Source organism: Heteronotia binoei, chromosome 9 (genome assembly GCF_032191835.1).
Source record: "Heteronotia binoei isolate CCM8104 ecotype False Entrance Well chromosome 9, APGP_CSIRO_Hbin_v1, whole genome shotgun sequence".
NCBI lineage: Eukaryota > Metazoa > Chordata > Lepidosauria > Squamata > Gekkonidae > Heteronotia > Heteronotia binoei.
In genome coordinates, this window is record NC_083231.1 from 123,649,130 (window position 1) to 123,662,794 (window position 13,665).

General features: G+C 49.5%; 1 protein-coding gene across 1 annotated transcript in view; it reads left to right on the forward strand.

Annotated features, from left to right (window-relative positions):
* The window catches only part of LOC132577646 (shootin-1-like), a 37,881-nt gene extending 24,216 nt beyond the window's left edge, over positions 1-13,665 (forward strand). Inside the window, exons 10-13 of the mRNA XM_060247436.1 lie at positions 3,346-3,524; positions 4,770-4,832; positions 5,858-6,143; positions 13,526-13,665. Of these exons, the coding sequence (XP_060103419.1) occupies positions 3,346-3,524; positions 4,770-4,832; positions 5,858-6,143; positions 13,526-13,665 (668 nt within the window). The remainder of the gene's footprint in view (positions 1-3,345; positions 3,525-4,769; positions 4,833-5,857; positions 6,144-13,525) is intronic.

The following is a 13,665-nucleotide window of genomic DNA, read 5'->3' on the forward strand; positions in this document are numbered from 1 at the left end:
TTTAGCCGCTATCTTTAAGCCTTCCATCATATTATAATCGTCCTCTCTCTTTTGATTTGGTGGGCGATAACAAACTCCCATAGTTAAATTTCCTTTTGGGCCCTCTATTTCAACCCAAAGCATTTCTAAAAGTGAATCTAATTCTCTGATCTCAGCCTTACTGGACCGTATATCCTCTCTGACATACAGAGCCACCCCACCTCCAACCCTTCCCTCCCTATCCTTCCGATATAGCTTATATCCAGGAATCACCGTGTCCCACTGATTCTCCTCATTCCACCAAGTTTCTGAAATTCCCACAATGTCTATGTATTCTCCCAGCACTAAACATTCCAATTCACCAATTTTACTTTGAACACTTCTAGCATTTGCATACAAACATCTATAATTTCCCAGGCGAGCTAGGCCCGCCACCTTTCTCCTGCCGCCTCGAGACACTGGCAGACAGTCCATATTGTTTGTCACCTTCACAGTGGACAACTCCGGTCCGTTACCCGGTAGAAAAATAGCAGCTAACCCTTCATCTCTTTGAGACGAGTCCTCCCGAACCAGAGACATTTCATCTCCTGTCGGCTTTCCCCCAAGATTTAGTTTAAAAACTGCTCTGCCACCTTTTTGATTTTAAGCGCCAGCAGCCTGGTTCCATCCGGGGACAAGTGGAGACCGTCTCTTTTGTACAGCTCCCGCTTGTTCCAGAAAGCATCCCAGTGCCTAACAAACTTAAACCCTTCCTCCTTACACCATCGTCTCATCCACACATCTCCATGGGGAATAATAAAGTTCCCAGCAGACATTTCCCTCCCCTCCCCCCGCTTTCTGACGACCCTGAAGCGGGGGGAGGGCCTCCAAACCGGGGGATCCCCTGCCCCCACCTGGGGATTGGCAACCCTAGGTGCAAGAACCCCTAGCACGAGGCCTGATGGAAGAGCATGCAAACTTCCATGTGTACCATTCCCCCACCCCCACCCCACATGAGTCAGGAGCGATCCAGTCCAGCAGAAGTTCTGCTATGTGATTCTTGCTAACTGTACGGTTTAACAGTGATGTAGGCCAAGAAGCTGAACAGACTTTACTGAACATCCTTTGATGTGGCGGATAGGGTTGCCAACTCTAGATTGGGAAATTCCTGGAGATGTGAAGGGTGGAGCCTAGGGGCGGGGCTTGGGGAGCGAGGGGAGGGACCTCAGCAGGAGGGAACGCCGCAGAGTCCACCCTTGAAAACAGCCATTTTCTTTTTTTCTTTTTTTTTTTGTGGGGGGGGGGGGGGAACTGATCTCTGTGGTCTGGACATGAGTTGCAATTCCAGGAGCTCTGCAGGCTCCACCCGGGGTGGGGCGCTGACTGCACGAGGGCCTGGAGGCAAAGGACAGCCAGGGCCAAGAGCAGAGACATCCAAGAGCGGCGCTTTGTCCCCTGACCTCTTCTCTCCTCCTTTTGCAGTCCCCTCCTGGCTATCAGGCAGAGGAAAGGCGCCCTCCAAATCAAGCAGCCAGGTAATTGGAGGAAGGGGAGGGAGTCCTGTCTGCAGGGGGCAAGAGGTGGGGGGCAGACTCCAGAGGATCTTGGTGCTGATCAGGACTATTGGGAACATGAAGGGCTGTGCACTGACTCCTGCCTCAGTCTTCAGAGGCTCACCATAGATTTAGTCCGATAGAGAGGTCGGTCAGGACTAAGGTTGCCAGGTCCAAAATATCAGGGGATTTTGGGGGTGGAGGCAGGAAACTTTGGGGTGGAGCCAGGAGACATTGCAGGTGGAGCCAGGAGCAAGGTTGCAACAAGCAGAATTGAACTCCAAAGGGAGGTCTGGCTATCACATTGAAAGGGACCACGCTCCTTTTAAATGCCTTCCCTCCATTGGAAATTATGAAGGATAGGGGCACCTTTTGGGGGGGCTCATAAAGTTGGACCCCCTGGTCCAATCCTTTTGAAACTTGGAGGGTATTTTGGGAAGAGGCACTAGATGCTATTTTGAAAATTTGGTGCCTCTATCTCAAAAAACAGCCCCCAGAGCCTCAGATACCCACGGATCAATTCTCCATTATACCTTATGGGAATCGGTCTCCATAGGGAATAACGGAGTGCCCAGCAGACATTTCCCTCCCCCGCTTTCTGATGACCCTGAAGTGGGCGGGAGGGCCTCCAAACCGGGGGTCCTCTGTCCCCACCTGGGGATTGGCAACTGTTAAATAGTGGGTTCAATTCATGGAAGAGGCGAAGTTGCAGTGATCAAAGCTCTTTATTGCGATCACAGCATTGCAACGGTTAAACTAAAGACTGCTGAACGGGGCCAAGGGGCTTAAATATATACACAGACGAGTTCCCATGCTGGAACGCCATTGGGTCATTTGAACCAGTAGGTAGGGTTGCCAAGTCCAATTCAAGAAATATCTGGGGTCTTTGGGGGTGGAGCCAGGAGACTTTGCGGGTGGAGCCAGGAGACATTGGGGGGTGGAGCCAGGAGACATTGGGGCGAAGCCAGGAACAAGGGTGTGACAAGCATAATTGAACTCCAAGGGAGTTCTGGCCATCACGTTTAAAGGGACAGCACACCTTTTAAAATGTATTCCTTCCATAGGAAATAATGAAGGATAGGGGCACCTTCTTTTGGGGTTCATAGAATTGGACCCCCTGGTTCAATCGTTTTGAAACTTGGGGGGTATTTTGGGGAGAGGCACTAGATACTATACTGAAAATTTGGTGCCTCTACCTCAAAAAACAGCTCCCCCAGAGCCCCCAAAACCTCCAGATCATTTCCCCATTATACCCCATGAGAATTGATCTCAGCAGCCATTTCCCTCCCGCCGTTTCTGGTGACTCTGAAGTGAGGGATTGGCCTCTCTACTCACAAGTTGCTGCCAACTTCTCCAAAGTAACACAGACACTCCGTTCCAAGAGGAAGCCTTTCAATCGGAGACTGGAGGGGGAAAGTCACATGGTCCTCTGGGGGCGGGGCTTCCCCCCTCCGGCCAGCTGACTGGGGGCGGGAAGGAGCCTGGGAAAGCGGAAGAACCCCCGCTGGGACCTGGGGGTTGGCAAGCCTACCAGCAGGGGGCTGGTGATTGGTCCGGGGATCCCGCTGCCCATTGCTCCCCACCCCCAAGTTCACCCCTAAAGACTCCAATGAGCCCAGCAGGAGCTGTCTCAAATACAGAGCCCACATTCTAAACACAGAGTCCACATACACAACAGCAACCCTAGTCGACAGCAACGCACGGCACAGAGCCTGTTCTTTCGTGTCACTGCTCACGTCTTCTTTGTTGTATGCGGTTATATCCCACTAAGGTTCCTTCCCTCCCCAAACCTCACCTTCTCCAGACTCCACCCCTCCCCCCCCCCAATCTCCAGATATTTCTGAACTTGGTGGTGTCAACCCCAAGCCTGACCAATCTGCCCCCCTTCACTTAGAGACGCTGAACCGCAGCACGGACGACTGCAAAGCGAAAGCTGTGGAGGAGATGATGGCCCGGATCCGAAGCGGGGTGGTGCTGCGCTCAACCAGAGGGGGTCCAGAGGCCTCAGCCAAGGTACAGAAGGGCACCGGGGCAGGGAAGGGAACCATGAACCGCTGGGCGCAGCAAGGCCTGTCCAGACTGGGGAAATGTCAGATCCAGAACCAGCCCGGCTACTAGCCATACTAGGGGACTGCCTAGGGTGCCAGTCTCTTGGGGGCACCAAATTGGGTGCCCCCCATGTAACTCAGTGATGTTATCAGTGCAGGGGGGGGTGCGAGAAGTTAGCCTTGCCTAGGTACCAGACAATCTAGGGCAGGCCCTGGTCAAATCCGTGGGGAGGACCTGATTCAGAGAATCACGGTGGGTGACTTGACTACAATGCTAATGTGTCTGTTCAAAACTGCATCCTGTTAGGAACCCATATTCCCTTAGGCCTACAAAAATCATAGAATCACAGAATCATAGAGTTGGAAGGGACCTCTAGGGTCATCTAGTCCAACCCCCTGCACAAGGCAGGAAACTCACAAATACCCCCCCCCCTAAATTCACAGGATCTTCATTGCTGTCAGATGGCCATCTAGTCTCTGTTGAAAAACCTCCAAGGAAGGAGAGCCCACCACCTCCTCTGAGTTGGAAGGGACCTCTTGGGTCATCCAATCCAACCCCCTGCACAATGCAGGAAACTCACACAAACCCCTCCCCCTAAATTCACAGGATCCTCATTGCTGTCAGATGGCCATCTAGCCTCTGTTTAAAAACCTCCAAGGAAGGAGAGCCCACCACCTCCCGAGGAAGCCTGTTCCACTGAGGAATCGCTCTAACAGTCAGGAAGTTCTTCCTAATATTGAGCAGTAAACTCTTTTGATTTAATTTCAACCCATTGGTTCTGGTCCAACCCTCTGGGGCCACAGAAAACAGTTCTACACCATCCTCTAAGAGATGCGAGCTTTTAACCAGCCACTGCAGCTATTCTCCGAAGGAAAACAAAATTCTAAAAGTTAAATTCTCCACTGTTCCTCTCAACCCAAGAGGATAAATTCCACTCCCCAAGCAGAAATTCTGCACTAATTCCTCTCAAGCCAAGAGGACAAATCCCAATAACAGAATTCTCAATGAATTCTAACACATTTTACCTCAGCATTGACTCTACTTACCTCAGGGCTAAATCTTGACAGGACTAGATTACAGCATTAGTATTGACAGGATTAATCTTGACAGGACTAGATTAGAGCAGCCTCCCCAGTTTTTGAGAGCAAGAGAATGAGTGGGAGCGCGAGGACCTTCCCTAATGGTTCACCCCTTCTGTTTCTCCTCAAGGGATCATCTGCGGCAGCAGTTAGCAAGCGGAGAAGTGCCGTGATGGAGCTCCAGGGCTTGCTGGTAAGAATCAGATCTCTGGGTGGGAACATAAGAGAAGCCATGTTGGATCAGGCCAATGGCCCCTCCAGTCCAACACTCTGTGTCACATAAGAACATAAGAGAAGCCATGTTGGATCAGGCCAATGGCCTGTCCAGTCCAACACTCTGTGTCACATAAGAACATAAGAGAAGCCCTGTTGGATCAGGCCAATGGCCCCTCCAGTCCAACACTCTGTGTCACATAAGAACATAAGAGAAGCCATGTTGGATCAGGACAATGGCCCCTCCAGTCCATCACTCTGTGTCACATAAGAACATAAGAGAAGCCCTGTTGGATCAGGCCAGTGGCCCATCCAGTTCAGCACTCTGTGTCACATAAGAACGTAAGAGAAGCCATGTTGGATCAGGCCAGTGGCCCATCCAGTCCAACACTTTGTGTCACATAAGAACATAAGAGAAGCCATGTTGGATCAGGCCAATGGCCCCTCCAGTCCAACACTCTGTGTCACATAAGAACATAAGAGAAGCCCTGTTGGATCAGGTCAGTGGCCCATCCAGTCCAACACTCCGTGTCACATAAGAACATAAGAGGAGCCATGTTGGATCAGGCCAATGACCCATCCAGTCCAACACTCTGTGTCACATAAGAGAAGCCCTGTTGGATCAGGCCAGTGGCCCATCCACTCCAACGCTCTGTGTCATATAATAACATAAGAGAAGCCCTGTTGGATCAGGTCAATGACCCATCCAGTCCAACACCCTTCCTTACATGGCAGCAGGGGGAAAATCACATGGTGGCTTTGGGGGCAGGGCTTCCCCTGCTGGCCAGCTGACTAGGGGCGGGAAGGAGCCTGGGAAAGCGGAAGAACCCCTGCTGGGACCTGGGGACTTGCAAGCCTAGCGGTGCCTGGAAGTCAGGAGGCAGTGCCCCGACAGGCCCCTCCCCGGGGCTACAGGCCTGCCCCAGATATTTCTTGAATTAGACTTGGCAACCCAACATCTGGGAGCGCCTGCTCTAATCCCTCCTCCTCTTCTCTCTTTCCCAGAGCACCATGAAGAGGCCTGCCAGGCGGCCCAGCCGGCGTAAAGGCAGCCAGAAGCACAGAGACAACCAGCTGGAGGCCATATTGCAGAGACGCCGGCGGATTGTGGACTGCCCGGGCCAGTCCCAGCCTCAGCAACAGCCTCCTGCCACTGAAGCCACAGGACACGGGACTCTTATCCACACCGGAGGGGCCACGGCGGATGTCCACTCCCTTCCAAAGATGGAGTTCCTGGGGATCCCGCCTCCTAGCACGCCACGACCCACAGAGACCAGCAACACCCCACCAGGTGGGTGGTAAATGGCCTGCCGGAACTTCAGAGTCCAGCCAACAGGGCTGGTGCTAGGGTTTTTGGTAGGGTTGCCAAGTCCAATTCAAGAAATATCTGGGGACTTTGGGGGTGGAGCCAGGAGACATTGGGGCGGAGCCAGGAACAAGAGTGTGACAAGCATAATTGAACTCCAAGGGAGTTCTGGCCATCACATTTAAAGGGACAGCACACCTTTTTAAATGTCTTCCTTCCATAGGAAATCATGAAGGATAAGGGCACCTTCTTTTGGGGCTCATAGAATTGGACCCCCTGGTCCAATCGTTTTGAAATTTGGGGGATACTTTGGGGAGAGGCACTAGATACAATATTGAAAATTTGGTGCCTCTACCTCAAAAAACAGCTCCCCCAGAGCCCCCGAAACCTCCAGATCAATTCCCCATTATACCCTATGAGAAGACATTTCCCTCTCCACCCCCCTCCACCCCCGCCCCCCCCCTTTCTGGGAAATCTGATGCAGGAGACAGAACTCACTCACCTCCGGAGGTGCAAAGGCACATGGTCCTTTGGGGGCGTGGCTGGGCTCCCCTCCCTTCACCGGCCATCTGACTGGGGGCGGGAAGCAGCCTGAGAAAACGGAAGAGCTCTGGCTGCTGCGATCGGGGCTGGGTGGGAAGGGCTGCCGTTCTCCCCCTCCCCCCCCCCGCTTTCCCTTTTATGGCCAGCGGGAGGAGGAGGCTCCAAATCGGGGGTCTACAGGCCTAGCGGGGGATTTGGGACCCCTAGTTTTTGGTGCCCTCGGCCAGCTACTCACTTAGGGTTGCCAAGTCCAATTTAAGAAATATCTGGGGACTTTGGGGGTGGAGCCAGGAGACCTTGGGGGTGGAGCCAAGATCAAGGCTGTGACAAGCATAATTGAACTCCAAAGGGAGTTCTGGCCATCACATTTAAAGGGACGGCACACCTTTTCAATGGCTTCCTTCCATAGGAAATAATGAAGCATAGGGGCACCTTCTTTTGGGGCTCATAGAATTGGGCCCCCTGGTCCAATCTTTCTGCAACTTGGGGGGTATTTTGGGGAGAGGCACTAGATGCTATACTAAAAATTTGGTGCCTATACCTCAAAACAAAGCCCCCCCAGATCCCCAGATACCCGCGGATCAATTCTCCATGATTTTCTATGGGAATAAATCTCCATAGGGAATAACAGAGTTCCCAGCAGACATTTCCCTCCCCCCCACGCTTTCTGACGACCCTGAAGCGGGGGGAGGGCCTCCAAACCGGGGGATCCCCTGCCCCCATCTGGGGATTGGCAACCCTATGCTCACTAGTGCTTAGGCTTGCCAACCCCCCCACCCTGGCGGGGGACTCCAGAATTTATAGCCTCCTCCCCCGGTCTCCAAAAGTCCAGAAGCGGGGGGGGGGGGGGGAGGGGGGGAACTTCATGTCACTCTCCGGAGAGAGCCTGCCTGATTCCCTGCACCCACCGAAGGCTCAGCACTGGAGTCCAGTCCTCACCCAGGCATGCTAAGCAAGAGCCGAAAAAGAAGGGAAGGGAGGGTGTGTGTGTGTGTGTCCTGTCCTGTTAGTAAAGAAGATTTGTAGAGGTGGTTGGTGTGTAAATAAACATTCCTTCCAGGCACAGAGAGAGGGAGATCTAGCAAACATTTTCTCGTCACACAAACCTGCTCTGTGCCTTCACTGCAGAACAGAAAGGCATGAGGTGCTCTTGATGAGATTTTGAATGATGCATGAACTGATAAACTGCCTTGCCCTCAACCTGTCAGCAGCAACTTCTGCAGAACTTTGCATTAGAATACTTATTGAGAACTTTTGGGGTTGTTTTGCCTTTAAGAAGAAAAGCCTCTCTTCCAGAACAGGAAGTGCAGGCAAGGAGTAGTCTTCTGATGCTGTTTTGCTCTGCGACTAAGGTGCTTTCTAAAGCTTGATTTTAAATGATTTAAGGTATCCGTTTAGAGTGCTTAAGTTTTCGTTTTATGTGCTTCTCAGCCGGGCTGGGCTAAGCGCAGTCCCAGCCTTGTGTTCTTGTGGAGACTGTTTATTTTTTCATTGTCTTATCTGATTTATTGCCTCCTCTGCTTTTATTGCCTTTGGCTACCCCATGTTCAGCTTAACTTTGGTATATGCTGGCCCGGGTGTCTGGAACATTCTGAAGAAATTTGTCTTAATTTTTAAAACCTTGCTAAAACTTTGAACCAAGTGGCACCTTTAAGACCAACAAAGTTTAATTCAAGGTATATTTTTTCATATGCAAGCATATTTATTCAACTGATTTGCAGTTTACAGAAGTCATTTTCACTTGAGAAAATGGGTGTTAAAACTAACCTATTTTTATTTGCTAGCATTGTTTTGCTGAGTTAATTATCCTGCTCTCCTTCCCCCCCCTTAAGATATAGCAGGTTTTTTATCACAACAAACACACCAAACAAACCAATCCTATAACGACTGGGGGGAGGGATTTTCCAGGTAAAGATCAGATAGTTTGACAGGAATTGTATTTTTTGTGAAAAGGAAGCAATATAGTTTATTGCATTATGAATATGTTGGTTCTAGATGACTTTTAAACATATTTTTGAGCAATGTTTCCTCTAAGCTGAGTTAGTGTGAGCTAGTTCAGTTTTTAGTCTCCAGCTCACACATTTTGGTCTTAGCTCAGGAAAAATGGCCCCACATGAAACTAATTTATGCAGGAGCTCATGACTTCAATGCCAATAGCTCACAAAGTAGATTTTTTGCTCACATGACCCCACAGTTTAGAGGGAACATTGCTTCTGAGTCTCAGGTGTTCTAAATGCAGTACTGCAGATATTGTTTTGATATTGTGTTCTTTTCTAATCCCACTAAATGAAAAGATGAATAACTGATACTTGAAAGTATTTCCTGGAATTATGGCATATCTCCAGATTACAAAGTCAATTTCTGCTGGAGAAAATGGATGCTTTGGAGGGTGGACTTTGGGAGCATTGTAATCCACTGAGTTCCGTGTCCTCCCCAGGCTCCACCTCCAAGTCTCCAGGAATACCCCAACCTGGAGCTGGCAACCCTACTCCTGCCTCTGGTCAGTGACAGGTCCTGGCAACCCTAGAGCTATTCTATTACATGATGGTAACCAGAGCTGCTTATTAGGATTTTTGGTAGGGGTGATATATGCAAACCTCCACTCCCAATTGCTAGACATAGAGGAGGACATAATATGCTCTAGTGTGCATATAAGAATTTTCTCTGGTGTGAATTATCTTAAGCTTCCAAATTGCCAAGCATAAAGAGCTACAAATTCTTTTTTGTGGCAAAGAGAATGCAACTGAGAAATACCTGACCACAGAATTACCAGAGGTATGATAGAGCTACTTAGGCTTGTAATTGTGTTTGACCTGAGAAGACAGCAGTAACTAAGTCTTACTAGGTTGGGAATGGCCTCCACTGTTTAAGAGGGAAGCCCATATCTGTTTTGAATTAAGTGACATTATTTAGCAAGCTTTCATCCAAATTTGTCAATTAGAATCTTATCATTTGAATTGAGTCTAGCACTAAAGTCTCTCCCCCCCCCCTTTAGAATCAGGTGTGCTGGAGTATCTAATAAAAGTTCTTCAATAAAAAATTCAGATTAATTACAGCACCTTGCTATATCTGATCATTTTTGCTGGGGAGGGATATATACATTTAGTATTAGAAGAGACCCCATTTTGAAGTGTAGGAGGATAGCCATTGCCCATGGGTTTGAATTTTTTAGATGGACACATTCAATTTAAGTGATGTAGAAATTAGGATTCCTAAACCCCCATGAAGGGTTTTAGAGGTGGGGTTTGATGCAGTGTGCTGGAAGTGATATAGAGGAGTGAAGTTCAGGAAGTGACATCACTTGACCTTTGACTTGGAAGTGATGTCACTTCCTTGCTCCTGGCTCCACCCCCAAAGTCTCCTGGCTCCACCCCCAAAGTCCCCAGATATTTCTTAAATTGGACTTGGCAACCCTACTAGTGCTCCCCCTCGAAATTTAAAAAACAGAGAATAGTAGGAATGATGAAGACTCTTGAAACAATTTACATTTTTTAATTTACAGTTTTTTATCTTAAATTTTATTTAAAAAAAAAACAAAACTGTGAGATTAAGCAATAAAAACTGTGAGAATGCTACTTGATCCTTTTCGTTGGAGGTGCCAGTATGGTTACCAGTCCCCAGAAAGCACGATATCTAGTTGGCCTCCTGTACATTGGAACTCTGCTGGTTGTGTATTTGTGAATTGTGTATTTTTGTAATACTATGTAATTTGATTATGCATAGTTTATTATATTATATAAGGAAAGGTCCCCTGTGTAAGCACCAGTCGTTTCCGACTCTGGGGTGACGTTGTTTTCACGGCAGACCTTTTTACGGGGTGGTTTGCCATTGCCTTCCCCAGTCCTCCACACTTTCTCTCCAGCAAGCTGGGGACTCCTTTGACCGACCTCGGAAGGATGGAAGGCTGAGTCAACCTGGAGCCGGCTACCTGAACCAGCTTCCGCTGGAATCGAACTCAGATCGTGAGCAGAGGGCTCCGACTGCAGCACTTCAGCTTTACCACTCTGCGCCACGGGGCTCTGTATTGTAATATATAGAGTTTAGTAATTTTGTCACTATAACCATTAGGTTGTTTTCAACACTCAGTTCCTGGGGGTGGGGCAGGGAATCCCCCAGTTTGGAGGCCCTTCCCCCCACCCCCGCTTCATCAGAAAGCGGGGGGAGGGGAGGGAAATGTCTGCTGGGAACTCTGTTATTCTCTGTGGAGACTTATTCCCATAGGAAATAATGGAGAATTGATCTGTGGGTGTCTGGGGAGGCTGTTGTTTGAGGTAGAGGCACCAAATTTTCAGTATAGCATCCAGTGCCTCTCCCCAAAATACCCCTCAAGTTTCAAAAAGATTGGACCAGGGGGTCCAATTCTGTGAGCTCCAAAGAAGATGCCCCTATCCTTCATTATTTCCTACGGAAGGAAGGCATTTTAAAAGGTGTGCTGTCCCTTTAAATGTGAGGGCCAGCACTCCCTTGGAGTTCAATTATGCTCGTCACACCCTTGCTCCTGGCTCCACCCCCAAAGTCTCCTGGCTCCACCCCCAAAGTCCCCAGCTATTTCATGAATTGGACTTGGCAACGCTAGGTGCCAATGACAAGACCTTGTGCATGCAAGAAAGATGCTCTGCCACGGAGCTGTGGCTCCACCCCAGGGTTCTGTTAAAGTAGATTAGGAAGGATGAGTGGCAGCAGACAACTTCGACAGGAGCCAGTTTTTGGAAACTGTAATCGCCTCTTCTTCAGCTTTTACAATTGGTTAATTTATCCCTGCCGGGCTCTGAGGCACACACTGCTCAGGGGCCTCCGATTTCACATTTCCCAGGTCTGTAACACACCCGGGGAACGTGAAACCGAATGGGTAGCATCTGCGCTCCATGAAGCCTGCTTTCCATTGGGGAAGGCAGGCTCCAAGGAGCACACCTGCTGTGCGTGGGAAGAGGGGTGCCTGGTGGTGTTCCCTAGGTCGGGTGGCGCACTAGGCGGCCACCTACTTGACCCACTCCCACGCACCGGCCATGCCTGCCAGACATGAAGCCTGAGAGCTGTGAGGGGCGTCTCCTGCAAGTCTTTTAAAGCTAATCAACATTGCTTCATAGGCACGAAACAATCATCAGCATATTTCTAAGCCGTGACAGAGTTACACGTAGGCAAAGCTTATAAGTCAGCAGTTCAGTAGGCAAAGCTTATATGTCAGGAAAAAAAAAAAAAGGGACGTCAAGAATCCACACAAAAAAGGGAAGATTTCTGCATAGCAACAGTTCCAGCGTTTAGCTTCTAGGAGAAACAGGCCGATGTTGTTTTGTTTGTATTTTGTGTATATATATATATTCTGTTTTCTGCTGGTATGCTATGCTTATACACAAAGAATGATTGCAGATACAGTCATTGATTGCTTTATTTGTATGTTTACTAAATTCAATAAAAAAGTTTTTGGACATAAAAAAAAAAAAAAGCTAATCAACAGTTCCGGGGGGGGGAGCAGGGGAGTCATGGGAAGTGGGGGGCGGCTAAATTTCTTCCCATGACTACCTCAATAGTTTAAGCCCCCCCCCCTCCAAAAATACCGTTTGCTTTGCTGCATGAAAAGATCACTGCAGGCAAAGATTTTGTGGATGCTCACCGAAGAAGGTTGAGCAGGCGCATGGAGTTGTCTTTTTTTGGGGGGGGGGGGAATCAGCTAAAAGAGTCCCTGTTTTATGGGAAGGGGGACTGAGGGTCCATTGGATCAGAATGCAAGTCCCCCTAGAGTCAGTTTGGAGTAGTGGACTCTAATCTGGGAGAAACGGGTTTGATTCCCCATTCCTCCTCTACATGCAGTTGCTGGTGTGACCTTGGGTCAGTCACAGGTTCTGTCAGAGCTGTTCTGCTCAAGAACAGTTCTTGAAGGGTTCTCTCAGCCCAACCTATCGCGCAGGGTATCTGTTGTGGGAAGGGGGAAGGAAAGGAGATTGTAAACTGCTCTACAACTCTGAGTGAAGGGCAGGATATAAATCCAATTCCTTCTTCTTTCTTCCTCTTCTTCCTCCTCCTCCTCCTCCACACTGACCTTTCTAAATAACAGCAGCTCTTAGGGGGAGGGGGAGTGTGTGTGTGTGTGTGTGAGTCACTGTGTTGCCGGCTTGAGGTTGACTCAGCCTTCCATCCTTCCGAGGTCGGTCAAATGAGTCCCCAGCTTGCTGGGGGGGAAGCGGAGAGGACTGGGGAAGGCAATGGCAAACCACCCCGTAAAAAGTCTGCCGTGAAAACGTTGTGAAAGCAACGTCACCCCAGAGTCAGAAACGACTGGTGCTTGCACAGGGGACTTTCCCTTTTCCTTTCCTTTCCTTTAAGACCAACACAGTTTAATTCTAGGTATAAGCTTTTTTGTGAAGTGTGCTTGCACACACAAATTTGAGCAGACTTCAGAGGATGGTGGAAGACAGGAGGGCCTGGCGTGACTTGGTCCAGGGGGTCGCAAAGAGTCGGACTCTGTGCAACTGAACAACAAGTATGCACACAAAAACTGATACCCACAATTAAATTTTGTTGGTCTTAAAGGTGCTACTGAACTCAAACTTTGTTCTTTTGTGTGTGTGTGTGTCTCAGGGTGGCTTGCACGGGGGACTACCTTTACATATGACTCGGTGACATTATCAGTGCGTGGGGGGGGGGGGATCAGAAATTAGCCTTACCTAGGGTGCCAGACAGTCTCGAGACAGCCCCGAGTTCAACTTGGCCAGGATCCAAGGAGCTGACAAGTTGGCCTCTTGTGCATAATCCAGCAACTGCCGCACCTCACAGGACACCCCCCCACACACACACACGCACACACACACGTCTCCTTCTTTCCTCAGGTGACCCCTGCAAGCCTGCAACCCAGGCTCCACAGCACTTGGAGGAGAAGAGCCCCCCCAGCCCAGCCCGGAGCCAGCAGAGAGTTGCAGACCTCCAGACCAGGCGTCGGATGCCTCCCTCCTCTGGGAGCGAACCCTGA